At 51.6% G+C, this 27,986-nt stretch overlaps 1 protein-coding gene across 1 annotated transcript in view; it reads left to right on the forward strand.

Annotated features, from left to right (window-relative positions):
• Positions 1 to 8,404, forward strand: part of GRIN2C (glutamate ionotropic receptor NMDA type subunit 2C) — a 46,935-nt gene extending 38,531 nt beyond the window's left edge. The window contains exons 9-13 of the mRNA XM_050920843.1: positions 314 to 543; positions 1,785 to 1,945; positions 3,635 to 3,822; positions 4,937 to 5,169; positions 6,382 to 8,404. Coding sequence (XP_050776800.1) covers positions 314 to 543; positions 1,785 to 1,945; positions 3,635 to 3,822; positions 4,937 to 5,169; positions 6,382 to 7,950 — 2,381 coding nt within the window. The 3' untranslated portion in view covers positions 7,951 to 8,404. The remainder of the gene's footprint in view (positions 1 to 313; positions 544 to 1,784; positions 1,946 to 3,634; positions 3,823 to 4,936; positions 5,170 to 6,381) is intronic.
• The last annotated feature ends 19,582 nt before the right edge of the window (positions 8,405 to 27,986 follow it).

Raw genomic sequence — 27,986 nt, forward strand, 5'->3', positions numbered from 1 at the left:
GGCTTCTCTCCATATACTGAACCCACCAGTGAATGCAGGAATTAAGGAAGGAAAAAAAAATTCTCCCCAAAAGCAAACCTGGACCCACATTGTTTGGTGGTGAGTTACATGTGTAACAAGGCAGTAGCATAACTGGAAATCTCATGTATCTACAGCTCAAGGCTAAAAGCCAGGTGGAATCGTCCCTAATCATTTTCCAGAAAACATAAGTTGGGCCAGCAGCACGCCTGAAGTTGGAGAGATGTGTTGTGTTTATCAAAAGGCCCAGGTTCATTCCGAGCTACCCAAAGCTTCTCTCCTTTTCTCCTCCCAGAGTCCGGCGGGCCCTCCTTCACCATTGGCAAATCTATCTGGCTGCTGTGGGCCCTGGTCTTTAATAACTCAGTGCCCATTGAGAATCCAAAAGGCACCACAAGTAAGATCATGGTGCTGATCTGGGCCTTCTTCGCTGTGATCTTCCTGGCCAGTTACACAGCTAACCTGGCAGCCTTTATGATCCAGGAGCAATATATCGACACTGTCTCTGGGCTGAGTGACAAGAAGGTGAGGAGGGCTCACAGAAAATAACCACAGTCTGGGAGGGGAAGCGTGGGGGGATAACCATGGCTGGGTATGGAACACACAGAGTGAGTAGGGTAGGTGTATTAGGTTAATCTAGTAAGGACTGAAGAGAGCTGACCTGCTTTGCCTTCTGAACAAGTCAGACTTCCATAGCGTGGACTGCTAGTGGATACCGGCAATAGGAGCGATGTGTAGAATCCATTAAGCGTGGTTACTGCTTACTCTGAATGTGTGTGCCTCAGTCTGACAGCCGTGACACCCCTCCGGGGTAGAGCAGGACTAGGAGCCCACGGTTTACATCCTGGACAGGACGAATATGGTGGATAAGGTTGAGATGGCGAGGCGAATGGATGGGGTTAGGACACTATTCCAAAGGTGGTTGGGTTGAAGATGAGGAGTTTAATAGAATCACAGTCTTGAGGGAGCAAGGACCTCTTTTTGCCTAAGGTTGAACAGATTTGAAGGCTGAATGGTCGGAGTGTGGGGGTGAAGGGGGAAGGAACAAAAAAGAGGCTGAGGGAAGTAACCTGGGAGAAACCAAGATGGAGAGCTAGCAGAGTGACCAGCAGAGAGAGACTGAAACCAAAGAACAGAGCAGAGAGAGGAGAGCAATGTTCTAATGCAGAACCTGATTTGTGGGGCCTCTTCTTCCACCGCAGCATATAAGTATTGCCCACAGAGGTCAATAGGAGATGCTTGTGTGCTATGACAGACGTGGATCCAGTAGCTCTCCTGTGTGTCCCTTTCTCCTCCCCACTAAGCCAGGCTCTTGCGAACAGCGCACAGACAGGGCTCCAGCTAGGAATACCTATTAATAAATCTAATGCCTTTGGGGGGCAAGTGCCAGGAAATAGGGTCCCTGCACTCAGTGGCTAGGGTTTGTGGGACTAAGGGTCACGAGACCTGGGTTTGATTCCCAGCTCTCCTATGGACTTGTTCCCCCTTGGCCAAATTGAACCAATTTTGACAAAGTGGGAAGCTTTTTGTGGGAGCATCATCCCACTTTTCAGTCAGTGCTGGTGCTGATACAAGTTGACAGTGACAAGGTGGGAATAGATAGAAGGGGTAGAAATGGAGTGGAAGCTAGGCTCAAAGTGAGGGTGAAAACAGAGCTTAGGTTTATCACTGGGCTAAGTGGAAAATCCAGGAGGAGGCCTGGAGTGCAGTGCTGGGCCTGTTTGGACCAGGCAATTGATTGATGTTCGTGGTGATTGCCGTTCTAGTTCCAGCGGCCCCAGGAGCAGTATCCCCCGTTCCGCTTTGGTACTGTTCCTAACGGCAGCACGGAGAGAAACATTCGGAGCAACTATCCAGATATGCACACGCACATGGTGAAATACAACCAGCGCTCAGTGGAAGATGCCCTGACTAGCCTCAAAATGGGGTAAGTCTCCCTTTAAGAGCAACTTTTCTGAAACAGGAGTGCGCCTCCATAGCTGGAGCGTGCGGAGGCTTTTAAGCCCAAAATGCCTGGGGTGGGGCAAGAAGGGACTGTCATCCCGTATTTACGTTATCAGAAATGTGGGGGGATGGAGATGAAGTCAGATCAATGTGCCTGAATTTAGGAGACTACTCCAGGTAAGAGCTCCCACCATTAACACAAGCATACAGGGCCAGGTCTCTGCTGTGAGGGGGTGTAGCACCACAGAAGTAAAGAAGGAGCTGTCCCAAGATCTCCATCTGGCACCTGGTATGTGTGCGTTTTCCATAGCAAATCAAGTAATTTAAGAATGCCTCATCCTCTTGCACAATAGCCGTTAACTTTCAAAGGGGATGAGTGGGTAAGAAGTTAGGGAGTGAGAGACACACACACAGATTGTCCCTGCAGAGAGCATCAGGTAAGAAATCTACCCCCTCTTTGGGTATCTCCTGAGTACATATTCCCTCCCAGCACCACCCTCTTCCAGATGAGAGGGCAGACTGAGGTCCTGACTGCTTGTGGTCCTTCCTGAGCCTATGACACTTCTCATGAGCACAGGTGTGTTAACATCTGTATCCTGCTGCTGCCAAATTTTAGCTCAGGCTTGTCTACACAGCGGCATCTCATCTCATCTCACCACTTTAGCGTTTCAGTGCAGACACCACCTATGCCAAGATGCGGGGTTCTCCCATCAGTGTAGGTAATCCACTTCCCTGAGAGGCAGCAGCTAGGTCGACAGAAGAATTCTTCCATTGACCTAATGCTGTCTACACAGGGGTGTGGTTTTTTTACACCCCTGACCAACATAGTTAAACTGACCTAATTTTCTAGTGTAGACCAGACTTCTGCTGATTACAGGCTGTTGACCTGAGGATATGTCTACACTGCAGTCAGAGGTGTGACTGCAGCACATGTAGACACACCCAAGGTAACTTTGATCCATCTCCCTTGAATAACAATAGCAGTGAAGCCATGGCAGAATGGACTGTCCAAGTGTGCTTAGACCCTGGGTATGTAACTCCATCAGCTAGCCCATACTGCCACCCTTACTCCCACAGCTTCATTATTATTGTTCTTCAAATTAGCCAGATCAAAGCTAGTGTGGGTATGTCTACACATACTGCCGTCATATCTCTGATTGCAGTGTAGACATCCCCTAGATCACCTCTTCAGTTTCAATGGAGGACAGGTTTTTTTTTTCCCTTCACTTTATGTTCTAAATTGTTGTGTAGTGTTGCTATGTGATGTTAAACAGCTGCCACCTTTCACCTCAGAGGTGGCTGCCTTTCAGTGGTGTGCAAAGTGATCTGTATAGATATGTCACTGCCTTTAAAATGACATTGGCCTGAGGAAAGCATTTTGTTGGGGGTAGCCTTCTCCCATTTGGGGCATTTGGAACCCAAATTCTAGTTGAATCTGGGCTTGTTGACCATATAGCTGCTGAGCCTCAATACCACCAGCAGCTCCTCCTTGTTTAGAAAGGGAAGCATCCAAGTTTCCTCCCCAGCTGTCTGAGATGAGATGCTGAATCCAAAGCCCTTGTGGATACTCTGTTTCCTCCCTCCCCGGTATCGCCTCACCCTTTCCCTGCCCCAGCCACTCCCTTCTCATCTCCTCTGTTGCTGTCCTGACCTGAACTCTGCTTGGTTCCAGGAAGCTGGATGCCTTTATCTACGATGCCGCTGTGCTGAATTACATGGCTGGTAAGGACGAGGGCTGCAAGCTGGTGACCATCGGCAGTGGGAAGGTCTTTGCTACCACCGGCTATGGCATTGCTCTGCAGAAGGATTCCAAGTGGAAGAGGCCGATTGACTTGGCCCTTCTGCAGTTCCTGGGAGACGGTGGGTATTTCTTTCATTGCTCAGCACTGGGGAGCAGTGTCACTCCTCTGACTGGGTGACAATGTTAGCCTAACCTGTCCCGTCTTGCACTTCTTTCCTTGCAAAGCTGGGGAAACAGCGTTACCCAAGAATCAGACATGCACAAAGGTGGCTCTTCTTTCTCTCTCCTTCCCTTACTTGCTTGATCTTCCCTTTTCCTCTCCCTTCTCTCTCTGGCACAAACATGCTGCTGTTTTATTTTAAAATGTATTTATTGGTTAAAACTGGAAGAGGGTCAGACAGTCCATCAAAACCAGCACTTATGCTGGGAATTAACCCAGACGTCTAGGGCTCCATCCCTGTAATCTAGGGGCCAGATCCTCAGTTGGTGTAGATGTGTACCAGCTGGGAATCCTGGCCCTAGCTTTCTCCTCCGCCTGCCACATGGAAGTCATCTATGGCACATGGCTTTGAATTTCTTGGTCTCCTGGTACCTTTGGGAGCCCCAGCTGGACTCTGTGTAGTCAAGCAGTCAGTCTGTGGTCTGAGCTGTGCATTAGGGGAAGCATCAAGAAGTATTCAGAAAGCTGTTCTTCTCTGTCAGGTTGGTTGTGGTTAACATTCAATCGGGCCCAGCTTCTCCTGGACATTATTCTCTCTGCAATCTCTCTCTTCCCGCTAATAGGCAATAAAACTCTCCTGGCAGCTTTGAGACCTGAAGTGATCTGTGTGCAAAGTATAAAGGCATGCGGGGGAGAGGAGCCGGATGTTCAGGAGTAAAATGTAACACAGTTAAGGGGGGAGGAGAGGGGGAAAGAAGCAGATCAGGACAGAGGAAGAGAATTATGGGGAGAAAAGAGATGGAGAGAGAAGAAATCAAGGAGTCAGAAAAAGGCTATCACATGTCCAAATCTAGGTGAGTTCCGTGAAGGCACAAACCGGGGAAAAATCTTAAAGGCTGAATAGAGGAGAAGTCTATTAATAACTTCTGAGACACAGTGGATTTCTTTTCTGCTCCTAAAACAACGTAGACATTAGACTGTGAAGTGAGGGGGTCAGTGCCTCATGCTGCAGGGGCACAGGATGCACCTGGCTAGAATCTCAGTCTGTCCCTGTGTGTGTAATTGTTTCCCAGGGGAAACCCAGAAACTGGAGACCGTATGGCTGTCGGGGATCTGCCAGAATGAGAAGAACGAGGTGATGAGCAGCAAGCTAGACATTGATAACATGGCCGGAGTCTTCTACATGCTGTTAGTGGCCATGGGGTTGAGCCTGCTGGTCTTTGCTTGGGAGCACCTGGTGTACTGGAAACTGCGCCACTCTGTCCCCAAGTCGCAGAAACTTGACTTCCTTCTGGCCATAAGCAGGGTAAGTGCCTTCCCCACATGTTTCCATTATGTGGCCATGTTGCCCCCCAGTCACTCTTTATTGAGCTTATTTATTCAGGAGAGGCTAGTTTGTCACCAGGAGTACGGGCTGAGTGGGTGTGTCTGGTAATGGGATGTGGAGTATTTTGCCTCTAGGCTACTGACAAGAATATGGTCCTGATGAGTAACCAAAAGTTGCCGACATCTGCTGGCTCTTTGGTGGCTGCATGAGAGGGATATGTGGGCTCTGTTCTGCTCCTTGGGGATAACATTCTGTGATCCACTTCACAACTGGCTCAAGGACTGACTGGGCCTGTCCTTTCCCCCTTAGGGACATTCTTCCAGATCAAGTCAGAGGCACATTGATGGGACAGGAGGGAGGAAGCTTGTGCTGCCTACAGTGTCCATGTTCTGTGGATAAAAACAAGCCTCTTGTGTGAAGGGCTGTGGGGTTTTCTGGTGGGAGCCTTTTCCCAGCCCTAAATTCACATGCAATAATCGAGCACCAATTAAAAGCGCACCAAGGAAATTAATAATGAATAGATGTGCCAGTCCCTGGCCTTGTCACTTTCACATTCCCAAACCAAAATAGCTTATCACACGTGAAATGCCTTGAATTTAGTATATGGCTCGTGTTCCAACAAGCCCTCACCTCATCTGGCCTGAAACCAAAGTTAATGGGGATGCTGTTCAAAGCAAGGCTGGTGAGTGAATGAGAGAACTGAGGGAAAGACTAAGGTCTGGGTTTCTCTAGGCAGGAGAAAGACATCGTGGAGACATGCTTGTTGGCTAGGCATGGGGACTGATGGTGTTCTGCCCTCAAGTTCCACTGCTGATCAAAGTGCTTGTTCTGGGGATGAGTCCACTCGGTCACTAGTGGGAGGAAACTGTTATCAAAAAGGGAAGATGTTTGGAATCGGCGTGTTTGGAAGTAATACAGAGATCTTTGCACAGTAGACGATATTCCTGGACCACAGCAATGTGACCTCAGGCCAGTCCTGGGCTGCTCTCATCTCAACTCTGGGTGTTTATCATTGTTCTGTAGTATTTATCCGCTTTATCCTGCATGAACATGGAGTTTGCACATGAGGGATTGCCCTGGCTCATCCCTTCCAAGGGCCCAAGATGCACTGATTTATCATTCTTCACCTCCCTCCCTATGCCCCCTGCACCCAGGGTTGCTCTGGCCACTTTTTCTCTCTCTGCTTTTCAGGGCATTTATAGCTGTTTCAATGGAGTCCAGAATCTGGAGAGCCCTGTTCGTGTTCGCACTCCCAATGTCACCGCTAACTCTGCCCAAGCCAACGTGCTGAAGATGCTGCAGGCTGCCAAGGACATGGTGTCAACAGCCACTGTTGGGAGCTCCCTTGAGAATGCCACGCGCACCATTGAGAACTGGACGAATCGGAGCGAAAACCTCCAGACCACGTTCTCCCTTCAAACTCCTCAGCTTGTTGTCCAGAACACCAGTGTGTCCAACAAGCCACCCTACTCCTCTAATGTGGCCGCAACAGAGAAGCTTGGACAGGACTGTGCCCAGAGGACTGTTCCACCACACATTCCTGCTCCCCAACAGCCCTTTGTGGACTCCAGGCTGCCAGCTAATGAAAACTGGAGGGCGGTAAACGAGCAACCTCCAATACTTCACCCCCTAAAGTTTAGAGGAAGCTATTCTGCGGATAAAGTTCTTCCAGGTTCCACTGTGGGTGGCTTTCCGCACCTCCTGGTGAGAACCATGCCTCCATCCCATTTCGGGAGCCACGTGCCCCTGGGAAACCACCTGAGCACTCCCCTCTCACCACTGAAAACTCAAAGGGAGCTTCCCCTTCCAGACATCTACAAAGAGCACAAGCGCCCTGTGTCCAGGGGAGAGGAAAAGGAGAAGCTCCCACCAAATGTTCACCTGGTGTATGGGGAAGGAGGACATGGGGGCCCAGCCCAGCTGGCAAAGCTGTTTTCCACTTCCGAGAAGAGCCCTTTCTTGCCTCCCGACTGCATGCACAGCTCCTTCTCAAAAGCCGACAGGCCTTGCAGACCCTTAGTTACTGTGTTCAAGGAACCGGAACCAGTGGAGCTACCCCTTCTGGGCAAGGAGAAGCCAAACAGGAGAGCCAGCCTGCTGAGGTCTGCCTGGGAGCAGAATGAGAAACACCATTCCCTAGGCATCCGGAGATACAATGGCAAGTCTTCCGCCCGAGGGGATGTGCCAGATCTATTCCCCAAAGCCAGTGTGGCGCTGAGGCAGACACCAATGTACTATCCCACTGAAGCCCTCAGGCCCAGTGCTATGTGCAACAGAAAACGCATGGAGGCAAACTCCAGGCTCTCTTGGAAAGGACAGCGGTTCCTGCACTCTCAGGCGGCGAGGCTACCCTCTTACGGGGAGGCATGCCTGCAGAATGCCACCGGCATGCACCGGGCCTCCTCTACTGTGGTGCACAAACAGTACGCCTACGTGAACTCCTATACGAACCTGCCCATGTACTTGGGGCGGCTTTACCAGGGGCCTCCACCGCTCTGCGAACACTCCAGGACCAGCCAGCACTGTGTCACTCGGGCTCCCTGGGCACCCAGGAGCAGGGACTATTTGGTCCAGGAGGACAGCCGGAGGACCAAGTACTTTGACAGTGTGTACAGAGACTGTACAGAGCGAAGCAGAGCAGAGCCATCCTTCCTCCAGATGGTCAATACGGAGAGGAGAGACCTGGCAGCCCAGAGAATGAACAGTCCTTACGCTGCTCGGTCCTGGAGACGAATCTCTAGCCTAGAATCTGAGGTGTGAGAGTACAGAGGAGGGCAGGGGTAGGGCTATTGTTACTTGGCCTATATCCATGTTACTGCTGTTACACACCATCTGGAGATAACAGCTTCAGGTGTGATTCTTGGGGATTGATCCCATAAGGGAGACTCTAAAATCTCAGTCCATGAGTTTCCCCTGCTCTTTGGCACCAGCCGGAAGATCTTTTCCCATTTCCTCAGCTACTGATGGACCAAAAAATAATAAAGCAGCAGCTATTTGATACGGGGCACAAACCTAACTGTAGAAGACACTTTAATGTGTGAATTCTGAAGTCTTCCATTGTTGGGCACTGGGACTTAACATGGGCAGTGTGATGCTCTTGGTTGTGTCTTGTCCAATTGAAATGCTCAGTCAGTCATATGTGGCTATAGCTATAAAGTATCCAGTACAATGTCAATCATTTATTTTTGGTTCCAGTTAACCGGGGGGCGCATGCCCACAGCTCTGCTCTCTGTGAAATGATGGGGACATCTTCCAGCCCTGCTCCCCACCCCCCAACTGTGACTGTCCGGCTTCTAAAGCTGCACTGCTTTAAATGGTCTGCTAATGAATGGGGATCACACCAGGGACAGGAACACGCACATTCCTTAGGATAGTTTCAATAGTTTCCTTCACATTTTGGTTTCTTAAAGCGAGAACTCACAAGGCCATGCCCAGGTCATTAAAGAGACGTTTTAAATCTTATTCCTCTAATTCTGCCATCATTCTGAACCAGACTCAGGGTCATTTTTGCCAAGGTTTCTACTGATATCTAACATGCAGAGAGCCGGGTTTTCATCCAGAAGACCTGCAAATGGTTAAGTAAATGAGTCAGATTCTCAGCTTGTGCAAATCAGCTGAGCTCTAGTGAAATCAGTGGATTTACACTGATTTACTCATGCACACAAGCTGAGGATCCAACTAGAATCCTGCACTTGAGTCTCTCCAGCCAGGCCCCAGGGCCTGGCTATGTCCACTGACTTCAGGAGCAGGGACCAAGTCCATGTTTTCCTGGGGGAGGGGGTGTGTGAAATGGTAACTGGGATACAAGGTAGTAGCTGTCTAACAGGAAGCTGTACCAGAGGCACTGTCTTTGAGTTGTCAGGGGTTGCTCAACCCCTGCTCCACTCCAGGCCCCACCGCCACTCCACCCTACCTCTTCATGCCCTTGCGCTGCTCCACTCCAGGCCCCACTGCCACTCCACCCTACCTCTTCCTGCCCCTGCGCTGCCCCCTCCCTAGCATGCCCCGCCCTCGCTCCTCCCCAGCACCTCCTGCACGCTGCTGAACAGCTGATCACTGGTGGGGAGGAGCTAACGGGGGGATGACTGCCGGGGTGTGTGTGCGCTCCAGCCCCGTAGCACCCATGGAGTCGGCGCCTATGAGCTGTGTTGTACAATGGTGTTGCTGGGTGCTACTTGCCAGATCTGGGCTCACTTGGTAAATATGCAATCAGGGGAACTACCCTGGAGATGCTACACTCACTGATGGGTTTTTAATTCAGTGTAAATCCTCACAGGCACAGTCTATTGCCCATATTTGGTTAACATGATAATTCAATCCAGCAACTGCCTGGCCTTTTTTCACACCCAAACAAAGCTTGATGCGAGGCGAGTTGAGCTGTTGAATAGAAATCAGGAGAAGTGTATTTAATTTAACTCCACCGTGTTTAGAAAAAGCCCTTTGCTATTCTGTATCTTATTTCTATTAACTCCCTTGTGTTCAGTCACTTGGTCTCATTATAGTCACAGCAGGATGAAAGGCCTCAGGAGGAGACATCACCTACCTGCTAATTTTTCATTTACTGTCACAAGATAGCCAGGGGTTGGCGTGACTAATGTTTCCTCATTTGCCTTCTCTCACTGAGCTGCCACCTCTCCCGGCTCTGGCAAAAGAACAGAGAGGTGTTTTGTGTGGAAAGAGATCACAGGTGCTGCCCTGCCCAGGGGCTGCTGCTGGAGGGAAGATGCTTCAGACGTAGTCTCATCCCTGCCTCTCTATGGCTCATGTACTAACCTCAAATGTATCTACAGTGAGTAGCAGGCAGGGTTCCTAGCACAGCAACTGTACAAGGAGCCCAACTCATCTTCCTGGACATCATAAATGCAGCTAATACTTAGCCCTCTTCAGCACTAGATCTTGGTGCCTCTTCCTGGACAGGGCGGTGAGGTGTTAAACAAGTCACTGGCAGCGGTGGGAATAGAACTCAGGAGTCCTAGTTCCCACCCCTCGACTGGAGTGCAGCTGCTTTCAGAAACTTGGGGAACATTCAGAATCACACCAATTTATTTTTCTCTTGCTGATCTGCCTGTTAGGTAAAGGGAATGGTAAGGAATCTTTCCCTTAAAGGGGTATGGCTTGAAGTCTGCCTAGGCGGAAGTGTAGGCATGTGCTGTCTCAGCAATGGCTTTACAGAGCCCCCGTCAGGAAAGCAAGCCTACTACCCCCCTACCCCTTCTCCAGTAAATACAAGTGTCAAAATGCCTGGGTAGTGACAGAGCATGTGGGACCTGCACTTGTTCTCCTACCTGAGGCTACGGCCAGTTAAATATAATAAAATGAAATTAGCCTAGGGAGCTAATGTGCAGACAAATAAAATGCTGCAAAGGAAAAGTACAGGATTAATACGAGCCTCTAGGATTTATGGGACATGAAATTAAATCATCATCACTGAAAATCTAACTTTGGCTGGGGGCAGGAGGGCAGAGGGCCTGAGTTCTGCCTGCTCTAGCCTACGTTCCTTTCTCCAGGCCATGCTGCACTACCTGTGCTCCCTCCCCTATGACCTGAAACAGGAGCAAATAGCACTTAATTAACGGCCTTTGGGAACAGCTACTGAGCCATAAGAAGGTGTGTGTGCACGCCCCCCGCCCCCAAGAGGAGATGTTCTGCTTGGTATTGTTTAATAGGTTCCTAAGCAGAGCTGTTGCCTCCGTGCCAGATCTCCCCACCATTCTCCCAGGAGCAGCCGCCGGAGTCTTCTGACCTGAAACTGCCTACGTTTCATTTCTTTCATTAAAAATCAATCGCGCTGGGGCTTGCAGCCAGCTGAAGTGGTTATTTGTCCTGGCCACTAGAGGTTCTTTTGCTGGGCAAGGGCACAAGCGTGCAGAGCTGCTTCGGCAAGGCAGAGGGAAAAAGGGTAGCAGTGCCTGGATGAACCTCTGCCCCTACTGAAGTGACTCACCAAACCCTACTAGCCTTGGGATTCACTCTGGCTTCAGCTTTTTTTAAAGTGCATGTGGTGCTGGAGAGAAGTTACAGCCTGTGGGCTGATTCTTAGCTATGCTACTGCCCTGGGACCATAGAAAAGGTGTCACTGACCCCTTGAGAATACTCTTGGGCCAGAAGGCTTTGCCCGCAGGCTCTGCCAGCAGGAGGCAGAGCAGGAGCATGACAGGAATATGTCGTGCTGTTGCTATTATCTCCTGCCCAGGGCCCTGGGAAGCAGAATAAGCAAAAGCAGCCATGAGGGCCTGCTCACAGGATTGAGGGACTACCACCGTCTCTTAAAGATGCTTTTCTCCTGTTCCTGCGGGAGATAGAAGAGCAGAATAACCGTGAATCACTCCCTGCAATTCTGTTGCCCCTCAGAACAAATTGACCATAAGTACCCTCTACTCTGCTAATGCGCCACTGTCCTGCCCTGAGGGGACATCCACCACGCTATGCTCCTTCATGCCTTGGCCTCTGGTGAAACCACCCACCAGAGCCATGGCAAGGTCTGCCTCTTGGAGCTGTGGACACATGGGAATGGGAGTGACAGCACTTTGTTTCTGTATGTGGGACAAAAGGGAGCCTACGCTGCACTATGAAAGGTGATCAACCAGGCAGCAGGTGGTAATCAGTCTCAGGTATAGAATGTAAGGCCAGAATGGATCATCAGATCATCTAGTCCAGTGGTCCCCAATCTTTTCATCTGGCAGGCGCCAGAAGAAGGACCATGGCAGTGGTCGAGCATCTGCCAAAATTTCGGCGGCATTTTGGAGGCAATGCCTCTCGATGATGTTGCTTGTCGGTGGCAAGCAACATTATCGAGAGGTGTCGCTGATGAATTTTGGTGGTATTTCGGCGGATGCTCGACCGCTGGCCAGTACGCGGGCGTATTTAGATGCGGGCACCACGTTGGGGACCTCTGATCTAGTCTGACCACCTCTTATCACAGGCCACTAAACCTCACCTAGCATCTGCACACAAAACCCAACAACCAAGACTAGCTTATTTGGTGCCACAGGGCGAGAGCAGGCTGCAGTAAGGCACATCAGTGGGCGAGGCCCCCGCCTAGGAAGGGAAACAGTTAAGTGAGCTATATCCAGACATATCTGCAAGTAACCCACAAGCTGCAGAGGAGGGTGAAAAGCCCCTTAATTCATCCCAAGTACGTGAACAAGAACCAGCCAGACAAGCACCTGAGAGACACACAGCTGGGGGCCATCTTGGAGCTCTAGTCTGCCTTGTCCAATGTCTCATATCCAGCCGGGGCCACCCCATATGCCTCAGGAGGAGACAAAACAGAAAACATGAGGGGGGCACCCTTCTGAGCCCTGCAGGTGGCCAGCTGAAGCCATGTGCTTCTGGGAATGTCAGCCATAAGGCCAGGGCTGTCTGACAGAGGAGAAAAAGAGGAAGAGGCAGGGCTGGCTCTAGGTTTTTTGCTGCCCCCAAGCAAAAAAAATTTTGGCTGCCCCTGCCCCATCCCTGAGCTTTCCCCCCCCGCCCACCAGTGCCTCCCCACCTGCACCCCCTGCCACCCCAGCACTGAGCTCTCTCTTCCCCTCACACTCCCTGCTGCCCTAGCACTAGGCTCCCCCTCAAATGTGGGATCTGCTAACAGCACATGGCAGCCGAGCCCTGGCCCAGCTGTGACTCTGTCCCCATGCGGGTGGAGCTGCTGGGCAGCGAGGAGCGGGAGTACTTCCAGGTGACGGCGCTGAGAACACGGCCCCTGCCCTGGGCTTCGCGGCGCTGCTGGTGGCCAAGGTAGAGCAGTTCATGCTCGCCCTCACCCCTGACATGCTGGCAGCCGAGGACCTGGAGAGCCCTACCAGGACTTGCTGCTCTTCAGCCTCATGGTGCCCTGGCCCAGCTCTGGCGGGTGGGAAGGAGAGGATCTCCGGCTGTGGGGCTACCTGCTCAGCACCGACAAGCCCAGCCAGCCAATCACCTCCTCACACACTCCGGGAGCCCCTCTCGCTGCTGCTGCAGCCTGGGCTCAGCTCCAGGGGACACTGCTTCCCTCCCTCCCTGACTCCCCACACACTCTGGGCAAGGCCACCCAGAGGAGTCAGGGGGCCTGGGGCAAAGCAATTTCAGGGGCCCCTTCCATTAAAAAAAAGTGTCAATACTATAGTAAGATGTATTGGAAAATGTAAAACATAACTAGTGAAATACATTCAAAAACTAATTTGTAATAATTTGAAAATACACTAAATACATTATTTAAAAACATTAACTGCTTTAATGGTATGTATACATTTGCAATCACATAATGGGCTGTTGCTTGGTGATAGTTGATGCCAATGGGCTGTCGCTGCCTGGGGGTGGTGCTGCTGTTGCCCAGGGCTGGGTGGAGAGCTAGGCTCTGGGTTGGGGGGGGTGCCCAGCTCACAGGGGCTGGGCTCAGGGCTGTGGGGAGATGGGGTTGGGGGGAGTTCGGCTCAGAGGGGCTGGTCTCGGAGCTGGGGGGGGTCAGGTCTGTGGTGGTGGTGGTGGGTCCGGCTCAGAGGGGCTGGTCTCAGAGCTGGGGGTCAGGTATGGGGTCGGGGAGGGGGGGGTTGCCTGGCTTAGCGGGGCTGGGCTCAGAGCTGGGGGTCGGAGCTGTGGGGGATGGAGTCGGGGGGAGGGGGGGTACCCGGCTCAGAAGGGCTGGGCTTGGAGCTGGGGGTCAGAGCTGGGGGGGGGATGAGGGGGGCCCTTAAAAAAGCAGGTGCTGTTGGCTCAAGACTGTCTCTAAAAGCCCCAGCGCCCCAGCCTGGCACACCTTAGTCACCCTGACCCACTAGCGGCAGCCAGCCTGAAGAAGAAGGCTGGGCAGGCGAGAACAGAACCGTGGCACGAGCCAGCACATTGCTGCGGCCTGAAGAAGCTGCTGGTAAGCGCGAGGCGCTCTGGCCGCCCGGCTAAGAGGGAATTATCATCAGCAAATCTTGTGGTCACAAGGGCAAGCGTTGTTGTGGCCATGTCGTCTTCGGATAAGTACGATACCAGCCTGAGCAGCTTACAATAAACTCTGTGTGTCGGGCTGACATGGCGGCTTTGCAGGGCTAGGCCATGGCATTGTTAAGGGGACTACTGCTAGCCGGCTTGCCTGAGCCAACCTTACCAGTCGCACTACTGAGAGTACAGGCCTACTCAAATGCGTAAAGGTAGCAGGCCCACGTCTTGCGTGTGCGGCCTGGCAGCGAGCAGGGTGCTGAGGAACGCTCAGGACAGCAAGCTAGACACAGTCACAGGCGCGTGTTTGAGGCCAAGACTGAATCCAGCTGGCACTATCGGTCACTCAGTCCTCCAGGGCCCAGAGGGTAGCAGCTTGCAGGATGCGGGGGCTCGTTCAAACACTGCAGGCAACCATCACTGAGGACTGGGCTATGTGAGCGCCCTTGAACCACCGCTGGGCAGGCCCAGACACACCAGCAATACAGGTGCCTAAATCACAGCCCATAGGCGGCTGCATGGAAAGCTGTAGAGACGCCCAGCAGTACAGCGGCTATGGCTACAGTGCCACTAGACACCTGTAGCTGGCCAGGGCAGGTTTGGCGACCTAGCGACAAGGGTGGCATTTCTTCCTAAAAGTGTGCAGTTCTTCCTAAAAGTGTGTGTGTGTGTGGGGGGGGATATCATGAGGGCCCCCCCCATCCTCTTCCTCCTAAAGCCCCTCCCCCCCAACCAAGCTGGAACTGGGCCAGAGAGCCTGGGCTCCTCCACCTGCCACAGGTGAGGGATTTGGGGGGTGTCATAAACCGATAGCTAAGGGTTAATGTGTCCTTCACCTGAATAAAAAGTAACCTGAAGCACCTGACCAGAGGACCAATCAGGAAACCAGACTTTTTCAAATCTGGGTGGAGGGAACTTTGTGTGGGAGTCCTTTGTTCTTGGTTTTCTGCCTGACTCTCTCTCAGCTATGAGAAGGATTTTTCTATTTCCTGCTTTCTAATCTTCTGTTTCCAAGTTGTGAGTACAAAGTTGGTTTGTTGTTTTGTATTTACATGTCTATAGTTGCTGGAGTGCTTTGAATTGTATTCTTTTTGAATAAGGCTGTTTATTCAATATTCTTTTAAGCAATTGACCCTGTATTTGTCACCTTAATAGAGAGAGACCATTTTTATGTATTTTTCTTTCTTTTATATAAAGCTTTCTTTTAAGACCTGTTGGAGTTTTTCTTTAGTGGGGAACTTCAGGGAATTGAGTCTGCAGCTCACCAGGGAATTGGTGGGAGGAAGAAGTCAGGGGGAAATCTGTGTGTGTTAGATTTACTAGCCTGACTTTGCATTCCCTCTGGGTGAAGAGGGAAGTACTTCTGTTTTCCAGGACTGGAAATAGAGAGGGTGGACTCCCTCTGTTTAGATTCACGGAGTTTGCTTCTGTGTATCTCTCCAGGAACACCTGGAGGGGGGAAGGGAAAAGGTTTATATCCCTTTGTCGTGAGACTCAAGGGATTTGGGTCTTGGGGTCCCCAGGGAAGGTTTTTGGGGGGACCAGAGTGCCCCAAAACACTCTAATTTTTTGGGTGGTGGCAGCTTTACCAGGTCAAAGCTGGTAATTAAGCTTGGAGGTTTTCATGCTAACCCCCATATTTTGGATGCTAAGCTCCAAATCTGGGACTAAGTTATGACGGGGGGGGGGCCTGAGAGCACCCCCCACAAACACACTGTCTCAGCCCGTGTCTCTGCTCCTCCCCCCCCCCCCCCCAACCAGGGGCTCTCCGCCCAGGGCAGCTAGTGGTTCCATGGCTCCCCACAGCTGCCTGCATGGCTCTTACCCCCACCGCAGCTCCAGTTTCGAGTGTGGCCATTGGCCTTGGGTGGAAGAGGCGGGGCCGGGGGGGGGTAGCCTCCCCAAAGGGGGGGGGTTCATGAGCTGCTCATGCTAACAGTGTCGATTTTCTTCTAAGTGCTAAGGCCCAGAGCCGCAAAAGCATTTAAAGCCCCTCCGAGTTCAAATACCTTGGGGCGGTGCTAATGCTCTAAGGCTTATTGATAATTCAGCTCATTTTTATCCTGGCCCAGAGGTTCTAGGTCTGCGCTGGAAAATACTCCATGGTGCAGCCTTGCTGGGCCTAGGCCAGTAGCGGGACGCGGTGGGTGAGGTACTAGCGTTCAGTGGCCCCTGAGACAAGCTTTCGGTTCTGCACAGAGGGCTGCCTCATGCCTGGGAAAGCGCTGGACCAGGTGTCCTTGCGGGGCGGGGGAGGGGGGTTATTGCTCCTCCTCTTTCTGCGGCTTCCCCCAGCATCTCCCCCTGCCCCCCCCAAGAGCTGCACTCAGCCCATGGGCTTAGCACCTCAAACACCCCTTGGAGGGCACATCCCACAGCTGCTGTGGGCCCGGGGTGTTTAACGTAGTCGCTCCTTAGGTAGAGCACAGGACCTCCCTCGCCCCAGTAGAGTCCATTATTCCAGGGCTCAGCCCTGTTGGAACCTGTCGCCCAGGGGCTGGGTTAAATTGTTTTTTGTTAACTGTCAGGGCTGGTATGCCTCGTTCTCAGTGGCTACGTCCCTCAGTGCTCTTACCCCCCCTCCTGGGGGAGAGGAGACTGAGTGCCCCCCCCCGCCCATGGCTCCAGCCAGGGCAGGGGATTAGTGTGGGGGGGAAATGGGGGGCAGGGTGCTGAGAGCTCAGCTGTGGCCGAGGTTGAGCTATCAGCCTCAGCCAGGACCGTGGTGGAGCCCCTGGCCCTGGCTGGAGCCCCTCCTCCCACAGTCCCATCCTTGGTCCGCTGATGGTCTCACCCCATTCCACGCCTCTCCCAACCTGTCCCCCCCCCCCCCAGGCCCTGTTCACTCATTCCTCCCCCGCTCCCGCCCCCAGCCCCATGACCGGAACAGTTCTGTGGCCCTGGGGCTGTGGTGCGGCGCAACAGCTCCTCCAGCCCTGAGGCCATGGCGGGGGGTGGGGGGGCAGAGAGAGATTTTTGTAGGGTTTCCAAATCCACCACTGCCTGCTCTCCCGGCAGCACAAGGTCTGGGGGCGGTTTCTCCTCCTCTATGCCCTACCTATGCTGGGTCTAGGATTCCCTTCCCCATCTCCACTTCTTCACCCTGCAGGGTGCTCTCACAGCCCCCCACTTCCATGCGCCTGTCGTCAAGACCGACAGCTTACACCCTCTTGCCTGCTCCTGTGCAGCCACCTGACACTGCATGGACCACTGGCTCCATCAGCGCTCACAGCTGTGGAGCAGCTTCATAAAGACTGTGAAGCAGAAGGATCCAACTGTCCAGGGCTCGGTGGCTGATACATGAGGGGCAATATACTGGGTTATTCCTGTTTTAATGGGCACATCTGCCTATGCCACTGACATGAGTAGCCTGTTCCCTCCGTTAGGAGATGAAAGCGACTCACTGAATTGCTAGTGCTAGGAAAGCAGAGGGGCCTCTATGACCTGGGAGTAAAAGGACGGGGCCGATGGATTCACACAGTGCCAGGGAACAGCAGGCACACACAATAGCTTTGCCAATGATCAGGTGTATTGATCGAGTCCAATGGGTGTCCTTGTAGCTGCTTCCCCATTGAGAATTCCTGCCTTTTAACGGCTAGCCAAGCTGCTCCCAAGGGCATCGGCCCTGCCAGTATGCCAGGAGCTAGAGGGAAAGCCCTGAGTCCTTTTCAAACATGGTTCAGCAGCATCTGCTTAGCTAAATGGGCATTCCCAGGGCCTCGCCTTCAGGCTGCATTGTCTATTTAAGACTAGCCCTGAGGCTAGTTGGAGACATCCTATAGAAATCTCAGCTCTGGAATGGAAAGGTGATGCCAGCTCGTTCTGATGCCCAGGGACAGTGCCGTCACCTGTGTGGTGGGGTGAATACCAGACAGAGACCAGCCCTTGCCAGAGAGAATGGAGACGACTGACTCTGGAGGAGTGTATGGCTCCTGGGATACTCTACACAGGTTCTTGTACTGTACTCATCCCTTCCAGGAGTGCATTACGCACCATGGCCAATGGCTGTCAGGTGTTCTCCCAACCTTTTCTCAGAGAGGGCAGTGGTTGTAGAGGTGTTTTCGGTTTTTAAATCTACATGTAGCTAGGTTAGAGGCGGTGGGGATCAAAGAGCCACACCATGCCTGCGGCTGGGAAAGGTTGTGACAATGCTGCATTCTTGGGGTGCGGGGGGGTGGTGGGTCATTTCTGAGGCAGTGCTGCCTGCCGCATGGACACGCTTTGCCCTTTGTGCAGCTACCTCCTGGGCTGTATCAGGGAGCGCTGAGCCCACCCCTGCAGCTGTGTAAAGGAGTTTTTAACATCCAGCTGGGCTGAGTGTACAGTCAGTTTGCTGTCAGAGGCTTGACCTGTGTGTGGGTGGACCCCTCAGCAGCCATGGATAGGGACAATACATTTTCTGTCTGTAATTAGACCAGGAGAACAGCCATACTGGGTCAAACCAAAGGTTCATCCAGCCCAGTATCCTGTCTACCGACAGTGGCCAATGCCAAGTGCCCCAGAGGGAGTGAACCTAACATTAATGATCCAGTGATCTCTCTCCTGCCATCCATCCCCATCCTCTGACAGAGGCTAGGGACACCATTCCTTACCCATCCTGGCTAATAGCCATTAATGGACTTAACCTCCATGAATGTATCCAGTTCTCTTTTAAACCCTTTTATAGGCCCAGCCTTCACAACCTCCTCAGGCAAGGAGTTCCACAAGTTGACTGTGCGCTGTGTGAAGAACAACTTCCTTTTATTTGTTTTAAACCTGCTGCCCATTAATTTCATTTGGTGGCCCCAGTTCTTATATTATGGGAACAAGTAAATAACTTTTCCTTATTCACTTTCTCCACATCACTCATGATTTTATATACCTCTATCATATCCACCTCCCCTTGGTCTCCTCTCTTCCAAGCTGACAAGTCCTAGCCTCTTTAATCTCTCTTCATATGGTACCTGTTCCAAACCCCTAATCATTTTACCTGCCTTTTTCTGAACTCTGAATTACGCTGCAATAATATGATCCTGGTTGTGAAGGCCACAAAAGCAACTGCTGAGCTATAAGGGACGGGGGAGGGCTAAGGGGAAAACTCTGAACCTTATCCTGAGTTCCAAGCACCTTAGCCCCTGCCTGAGCTTTAAAAAGAGTTTTAGAGGCAGCAAGAGGACAGGGCAGACGATAGCTTGTGAAAGTGCAGCCTTCTCTTTAAACTGCTGATAAACATTCAGCCCCAGCCGACATGCTGAGCTGTAGAAACAGCCTAAGGGTATGGCTACATTTGGAATTTCAAAGCGCTGCCCCGGCAGCGCTGCGAAGTGTGAGTGTAGTCAGAGCGGCAGCGCTGGGAGAGAGCTCTCCCAGCGCTGCATGTAAACCACATCCCTTATGGGTGTAGCGTGCAGCGCTGAGAGCCACGCTCCCAGCGCTGCTGCCTTGATTACACTGACGCTTTACAGCGCTGTATCTTGCAGCGCTATGGGGGGGTGTTTTTTCACACCCCAGTTGCAGCGCTGTAAAGTGTGAGTGTAGGGGTATGTCTACATCTACAATTTTGCAGTGCTGGTTGTTACAGCTGTATTAGTACAGCTGTATAGGGCCAGCGCTGCAGAGTGGCCACACTTACAGCAACCAGCGCTGCAAGTGGTGTTAGATGTGGCCACACTGCAGCGCTGTTGCACACCGCGGGGAAGGAGACCTGCTTGGGGGGGGGGGGGGGGTCGGGGAATGCCAGAGCACACCGCGGGGAAGGAGACCTGCTTGGAGGGGGTGGCGGTCGGGGAACGCCAGAGCACACCGCGGGGAAGGAGACCTGTTTGGAGGGGGGGTCGGGGAACGCCAGAGCACACCGCGGGGAAGGAGACCTGCTTGGAGGGGGGGGTCGGGGAACGCCAGAGCAAACCGCGGGGAAGGAGATCTGCTTGGAGGGGGGGGGTCGGGGAACGCCAGAGCACACCGCGGGGATACCTGCTTATTCCACGAAGGTCAACAAAAACGCTGGTGAGTGTCTACACCTGATGACCAGCGCTGGTGATCCAGCGCTGGATCCTCTACACCCGAGGCACGACCGGGTGTACGGCCAGCGCTGCAAACAGGGAGTTGCAGTGCTGGTAATGCCCTACAGGTGTGTACACATCCTAAGTTGCAGCGCTGTAACCCCCTCACCAGCGCTGCAACTTTGTAGTGTAGACAAGGCCTAGGTTTCTTCTCACTGGAAGTGAGCTGGCTCCCGTGTGGCATCAGAAACGAGAAGAGGAATGAAGCAGCAGCAGCAGCCCTGGGGGAAATGAAGGGGCAGATTACATGTGGGAGCTGGGGGCGTTTCTGATCTCTGGGAAGGGGAGGGGATGCTTTCTGACGGACGTTCTCTCATGGAGTCAGTGGTTTCCACTTTATACTTGTGACGAGACACGTCTGGGGCTGTGCAAGCCAAACCGCTCCCAACTCTTTTAAAGACCGACTCCGGGAAGTACAACTTGGTTCTGCTCTTCCATTTCTAACCTGAGACGGAGCAAGGTCCATTGTACATCAACCCAAACACTCAAGCCACCACTGAAACACAGTGCACTGTGCCGTGTTAGGACAGGACGTGACAAATATTGCATCCAGCTGAAAACGACAGGGAGCATAGATGAAGGCAGAATGTAATCTGCTGCACTGGAATTCAGCCAGGTGATCAGAGTTGACACTCCTACTTCTACAAACTGTCATAGGTTCTTCAGTGACCACATATGGTCGGGACCTCTAGCCTGAGGCTCATCTTCTCTCCTCCAGCAGGAGACTAGACCTAGTCTGGGCACTTGGTTCATTGTGGACTCACGGGGAAGGTGGCTGGGTAGTGAATCATCAGCACCATTGTCTCCAGCAGCTTGATGTTCCTGACAGGGTTTTCCTGCAAGTACTAACCCAGCTCAATGCTTGTGTGAACAGATGGGATCATAGCATATGGTGGCATGTTCACCTTGAGCATGTGTGTGACCCAGCTACTACTCTCCCTCCCATCCTCCTGGCAGCTTAGTAGTTCACCCAACAGACCTGATGGGGCTGGTTTCTTCCAGGAAAACACCTTTTCCCTCTGGGTCCTCCAAGGAAACCCCCAGCAAAACAGGGAAGCTACTTCTAAGCTCTAACACAAAGGAAGTTAGCTTCCGGTTCTTCTTTGTTCAACTCTCTCTCCCTTCCTACCATGTCACTTTTTACCATGATCTAATCTGCCGCTATTGAGTCAGATGAGCCTCAAGGCTGGGAAGGAAATCAATCTGGTGGGAAGAGGCGTTGGGATGCTAAATAGTGACTATGTTTTTCATTTGTTACAATCCATCATTCTGCCTCAGATAACTTCAAAACAAAACACCAGGCACCTTTTCCTGTGGTGCACACCACAGATGCGTCCCCTCCCCTGCGGCTTGGTACAAAGGGTTAAATCACCCTGCAAGCTGTCCAGGCAAACGCCTGGGGCCCAGCAGAGCCCACTGATGCCTGGGTGGCTGCAGAAAGACACAAGGGGCGTGTCAGCAGGACAGCTCAAAGCGTGTGAGGGAAGAGGTGCATGTGCCTACTGGTATCCTCACTGATGGTGCTGGGAAGCAAGCCAAAGACAGGCAGACGTCACCGTAAATGAAGTGGGAAATAACTGAGCCTCCTTTGCCAAACGAGAATGGACCAGTGATGGGAGAAGAGCCAACAGGTTAATGCCAATGACAGAGTGCTAACAACTAGAGGTGGGCCCACGTCCTGGTCTTTGGATGTAGATCTAAGCATTCCCCAAATGCACAGGGGGCAGGGATTTGGTATTTGGGGCTGGCCCATGTCAGAGAAGGGTCTGAGTATAAAATTCAAGGTTTACAGCCTCGGGTCTAAAACCAAGTAACTCCCACCCTTTCCATCTCCTTGGACTCACGAATGGCTGCTTACTGGGCCATTTCCCATCAGCACCCGATGGTTAATTTGTTACTTGTCTACTGCTGCAGTTTTCTTAATGGCTTCCATGTCACAACCCCAAACATCTCAGTGAGGGAGGGAGGAGCATGCTACAGCCCGGAAGGGAATACATAAAAATCAGCATGATTATTTTTTAAAAAAAGAGGGGCACATGGGTTGCTGGATGGGGTCAGACCATTGACCCAGCCAGGTCTTGCAGCAAGCAGCACGTCTAGCATCAGCTAAATACCGAAGGCATCTATTCAGCCAAGCACTTGAGCACCTGCTTAACTAGATGCGAGAGACAAATCTCCCCCTTCAAGGTTTGCTTAAATCCCTGCAGAACTACTCACATGCTTAAGGATGCGCTCAACATTTTGTGCCTTGCTGAGCCACAGTCTAATACATCTTCTCCAAGGGGAGTTCAGCGGGTCCTGGCAGGGGGATGGACTCAAGGAGCTAATATGTAGATTTTCCCCATCATTCAGCTCTATGGTCCTCCTAGCTGTAGTCAGAATCTGATAGCTCAGTGGATGGGGCTCTCCCTTCCAGCCGGACTCAAAACCCACACCGGAGTCTTCTGATGGACTTCTATGGTCAGTTTGGACCATAGACAGGGCCCTAGACAGTGGTTTAGCACTGGAACCGAAGTGGAAGTTTCCTCCCTGACACTCCCAGCCCCATCTTCAAATAGCCACTGAAAACCTTTAATTAATTCATTGCACTTTTCTTACAACTCACATCCAGGCCAAATGGATTTGCATTGTATTTTATTCATCAGGCTTTGCTCCAGGGCTCAGTCTGCATCTGCTGCAGGCCAAACCCTACTTGCCATTACATCGGAGTGAATCCAGAGTCACCGTGTGGAGCTCAGTCAGATGATGCTGGGTTTGTCCAGGTGCGGGTGAGTGCGTCCAGTTCACGGGTGCCAGCCAGGAGAGGATTTTTCTTTCCATGGCGCTAAACACCTTGGAGATCAGAAAAATGTAGCACTGCCCCCAAGCCACAGCATCCAGACTGCCACAGCAGCTGAGAGCTCCACACACCATGGCCATGGCCCTCACTCCAACTGGCTTCCAGCAGGGCCGACTTGGCTCCCACTTCCCCAGGCCGCCAGCTTGTTGTGGTGGCGACAGAGTGGTAATGAAAGGCTGGGGCTGGAGCAACGCTGGAGTCATTTGCATATCTTATTTATATGCTAATTGGGCAGCTTGTTTCCAGGTCCTCCCATCCTTGTGCATGCGTGATAATTAGATTCATCTGGGTGAGGACAGGCACGGACGAGAGAGCAGGTCTGATCCCTGCAGGCTCACTTGCTTCCTGAGACAGCGGTGAGGGGCAAGTTTCTTGAAGCCCCATGTATCTTACTGTGTTTTATTTCAAATTAATGACTCACCAGGCTACCAAGGCGCCCCTGAGAGAGCTGGATGAGGAGACGGCTGCCCACAGTGCCCACTGCGCATGTGAAGTTACTGGTTAGCATGGCAGGAAATCCTGCCTCATAAATTCATGGCCAAGGCAGCTGGCTTTATGGATCTCCTCCTCATCTGCAAACAGGGACTCAGGATACGAGTCAGGTGACTTCTATGACGGCCAGTTTGCAGTACACATGGCAGGACCACACAGGAGAATCCAGCCCCTTTTGTGCTGGCTCCTGCACCCAAGCAATTCTTTCAAGTGGCCACAGTGGCACTGTCCCCCTTGTGCAAAGTCCTATGACTAGGACTTCCGAGATCTGAGTTCAGGTCCCTTCTCCACTACAGACTCCCTGTGTGATCCTGAGCAAGTCACTTCAGCTGCCTGACCCTCAGTTCCCCATCTTGGAAGCAGAGATGGTGAGATACCATCTCAGCCACGCTGCGTGTGTGTCTTGGCTGTTTCGATTGCAAGCCCATCAGGACGGGCTGGAGTAAGGCACAGAGGCTCCAGCAGTCATATGAGGTGATGAGGCTCTCAGCTCCCATGCAATAGTATGTTCCCACCCATCTGAGTGGGAAAGAAAAGCGTGAAACTGTGGCCTGAGTAACTGATGCAGCGAGCCTGAGAGCTCTGAGAGGCACAAACTACCCCCTTCATGTCAACGGTGGTGGCAAATAAACCACAAGACTCACTGCTCTGGGGAGTCCCTACCCCAGCAGGGGACTCCAAGGTATGTCCATACTACTTCCTAAGCCCAGGTTCCAACTCAGGTTTGAGCCCAATGCCCCGCTTTGTCCACACACACAGCAGGCTGACTCAGGTCAGCAAGCACCCAGGTCCTAGGAGTCTGCTTGGGGGGATGGGCCAGAGACTGAGTCCTTTTGTGAGTCAGGTCCAAGCCGTGTCAGTTTGCTGTGTGGACACAGCTCAAGCCATAGACCCAAGTCAGAAGGGCTGCATAGACATGTTAGCACAGTTTTGAGTCCAAGCTCCATCCATCATAAGCTGAGGTTCACAATTCAGTGTGGCCACTCAAATGCGGGCTGGGAAACACTGAATCCACAAACCTGGGTCCCATGGATTAGGGTTTAGAATGCAGTGTAGACATACTCCAAATGGCAGCAGAAGAGAGCAATGGACGCAGGAAGATATGCCCTGGCTGCTGCCCCTGCCCCTCCATGCATGGAGGGAGAGAGTACCTGGTACTCTGCAAGGGGCAATGATTCCTTCTTGCTGTTCTGGGGGTGAGGGAGCATGATGGGGAGCAGACCCTCTCATAAACAGATAGCTAAGGGTTAATGTCTCTTACACCTGGAAAGAAGTAATCTGAAACACCTGACCAGAGGACCAATCAGGAAACAAAACTTTTTCAAATCTGGGTGGGGGTTTTTTGTGTGTGAGTCCTTTGTTCTTGGTCTTCTGCCTGTACTCTCTCGGCTATGAGGAGTGAATTTTTCTATTTCCTGCTTTCTAATCTTCTGTTTCCAAGTTGTGGGTACAAAGATGGTTTGTTGTTTTGTATTTACATGTCTATAGTTGCTGGAGTGCTTTGAATTGTATTCTTTTTGAATAAGGCTGTTTATTCAATATTCTTTTAAGCAATTGACCCTGTATTTGTCACCTTAATACAGAGAGACCATTTTTATGTATTTTTCTTTCTTTTTATATAAAGCTTTCTTTTAAGACCTGTTGGAGTTTTTCTTTAGTGGGGGACTCCAGGGAATTGAGTCTGTGCTCACCAGGGAACTGGTGGGAGGAAGAAGTCAGGGGGGAAATCTGTGTGTGTTAGATTTACTAGCCTGACTTTGCATTCCCTCTGGGTGAAGAGGGAAGTGCTTGTGTTTCCAGGACTGGAAATAAAGAGGGTGGACTCCCTCTGTTTAGATTCACGGAGTTTGCTTCTGTGTATCTCTCCAGGAACACCTGGAGGGGGGAAGGGAAAAGGTTTATTTGCCTTTGTTGTGAGACTCAAGGGATTTGGGTCTTGGGGTCCCCAGGGAAGGTTTTTGGGGGGACCAGAGTGCCCCAAAACACTCTAATTTTTTGGGTGGTGGCAGCTTTATCAGGTCCAAGCTGGTAACTAAGCTTGGAGGTTTTCATGCTAACCCCCATATTTTGGACGCTAAGGTCCAAATCTGGGACTAGGTTTATGATATGGTGGCACAGGTGGGATAGATAGAATCCAGAAGCCAGTAGGAATATTATATTTTTCTTTTCTCTGCTAGGGGCTTTTTAGCAGAGAGGGTTTGGTTTTAAAAGGAACCAGAGAGAATTTTTTTTTTCTGCTCTCTCTGGCAGTTTTTGGCTTGCATATTAAGCAAGGAACCATTAAGAGACTATTAAGGGTCTTTTGTCACACAATAGCACTCCCATTAGGAGGCAAATACCAGCACTATACTCATGCAAATAAAGTGGTTTTTCTGGTTTACTTTACATTGAAAAAATTAGCTAGAGGAAGAAAGGGAAAAAGGCACTGTTGCTAGGCAGACCCCAGGGGGCAACAAAGCCTGCAGTTCAGAAGATAAACACTGGAGGGCACCCCAACACAAGACAACAGGAACCATGACTTCCAAGGAAAAAAGGGAGGCAGAAGAACAATTCAAAGAAGCTGAACACAGGCGACAACTGGAAATAAAACAAAAAGAGATGGCACTAAGAGAAAGAGAAAGAGAGGCGGCCTACAAAAGAGAACAAGCAGCCAGAGAGGCGGCCCACAAAAGAGAGCAAGAAGCCAAAGATGCAGACCACCAAAAACAGCTGGAACTCCAGAGGGAAGCCCACCAACAGGCCATGGAATTAGAAAAGGCTAAGCAAAACACAGCCAACCCTAACAACCCTGTGCCAATGATTGTTCCACAGCACAGGAAATTTCCCACCTACAAGGCAGGTGATGACACCGAGGCCTTCTTGAAAAATTTTGAAAGAGCCTGTCTTGGGTACCGCATCTCTGAAGACCAGTACATGGTAGAACTGAGGCCACAGCTCAGTGGACCTTTAGCAGAGGTGGCAGCTAAAATGCCTAAGGAGAACATGAACGACTATAAACTTTTTCAAACCAAGGCCAGATACAGAATGGGAATAACCCCGGATCATGCCCGTCGGCATTTCAGAACCCAAAAGTGGAAACCAGATGTGTCATTTCCCAAACACGCCTACTACGTTGGGAAAAATTATGAGGCCTGAATATCAGGACACAATGTTAAATCCTTGGAAGAACTGCACCTCCTCATACAAATGGAGCAGATCTTGGATGGTGTTCCTGAGGACATCACACGGAGCATACACAATGGAAAACCCAAAAATCTCGCCGAGGCGGGGGAGATTGGAGCCAGATGGATGGAAGTGGCAGAAAGCAAGAAAGCTACTGTCAAGGGGAACGAATACCCCAGGGGGCACACCGACCATAAACCCTACAACCGAGGACAGCCAAAGACCCCACATACAACCCAAGTAAAGCCACAGACACACTATTCTTCCACCTCACCAGTCTCCAGTAACTCACCTCGACCCAGTGACCCATCAGATGGAAGATGCTTTAAGTGTAAAGAACTGGGACATATCAAGGCCAACTGTCCAAAGAACGCCATCCGAGTGCAGTTCATTGCCCCACCATCACACAAAAGATCCCCAGGCCCAGATGCCTCTCAAATACCCTTAGAGCGAAGGGAAAATTTGAGAGTGGGTGGAAAGAAGGTTACTGCGTGGAGAGACACGGGGGCACAAGTGTCAGCTATCCACCAATCCTTCGTAGACCCCAAATTCATCAACCCAAAGGCCAAAGTGACAATTTACCCCTTCATGTCACAAGCTGTAGACTTGCCTACAGCTGAACTGCCTGTCCAGTACAAAGGCTGGTCAGGAATGTGGACTTTTGCAGTCTATGACAATTATCCTATCCCCATGCTACTGGGGGAAGACTTGGCCAACCAGGTGAAGCGGGCCAAGCGAGTGGGAATGGTTACACGCAGCCAAATCAGACAAGCTTCCAGACCCATTCCTGTTCCTGAGCCATCCACAGACGCCCCGTCTGTGTTACCAGAGACCCAGACAGAGGTAGTGGACCCGAATACCATGCCAACCACTGAAACAGCCACAGCACCTCCAGTCCCAGGCCCGGAACTGGAACAGCAACCAGCACCAGCAATTGCAACCACATCTTCAAACTCAATGCCAGAGCGCGCCAGCGAGCCAGAATTGGCAGAAGCAACAGACAGCCATACCCAAAAGGCTCAGCCAGAGCCTGAAATACCCTCAGGTGCACCAGCGGAGAGCGGTTCACCAGCAACGGAAACAACCCCATCACCTACATGGCTTCCAGAGGGACCAAGCCCAAGTCCACAGTCTGAGGAAGAACTGGTGACCCCAGCCTCAAGGGAACAGTTCCACACTGAGCAGGAAGCAGATGACAGCCTTCAGAAAGCTTGGGCGGCGGCACAGAGCACCCCACCGCCTCTCAGCTCTTCTAATCGATCCCGGTTTGTTATAGACCAAGGACTTTTATACAAGGAGATTCTTTCTGGTGGACACCGGGAAAAATGGCAGCTGCAAAAACAGTGGTGGTT

This window comes from Gopherus flavomarginatus, chromosome 12, assembly GCF_025201925.1.
Source record: "Gopherus flavomarginatus isolate rGopFla2 chromosome 12, rGopFla2.mat.asm, whole genome shotgun sequence".
In the NCBI taxonomy this organism is placed as follows: domain Eukaryota; kingdom Metazoa; phylum Chordata; order Testudines; family Testudinidae; genus Gopherus; species Gopherus flavomarginatus.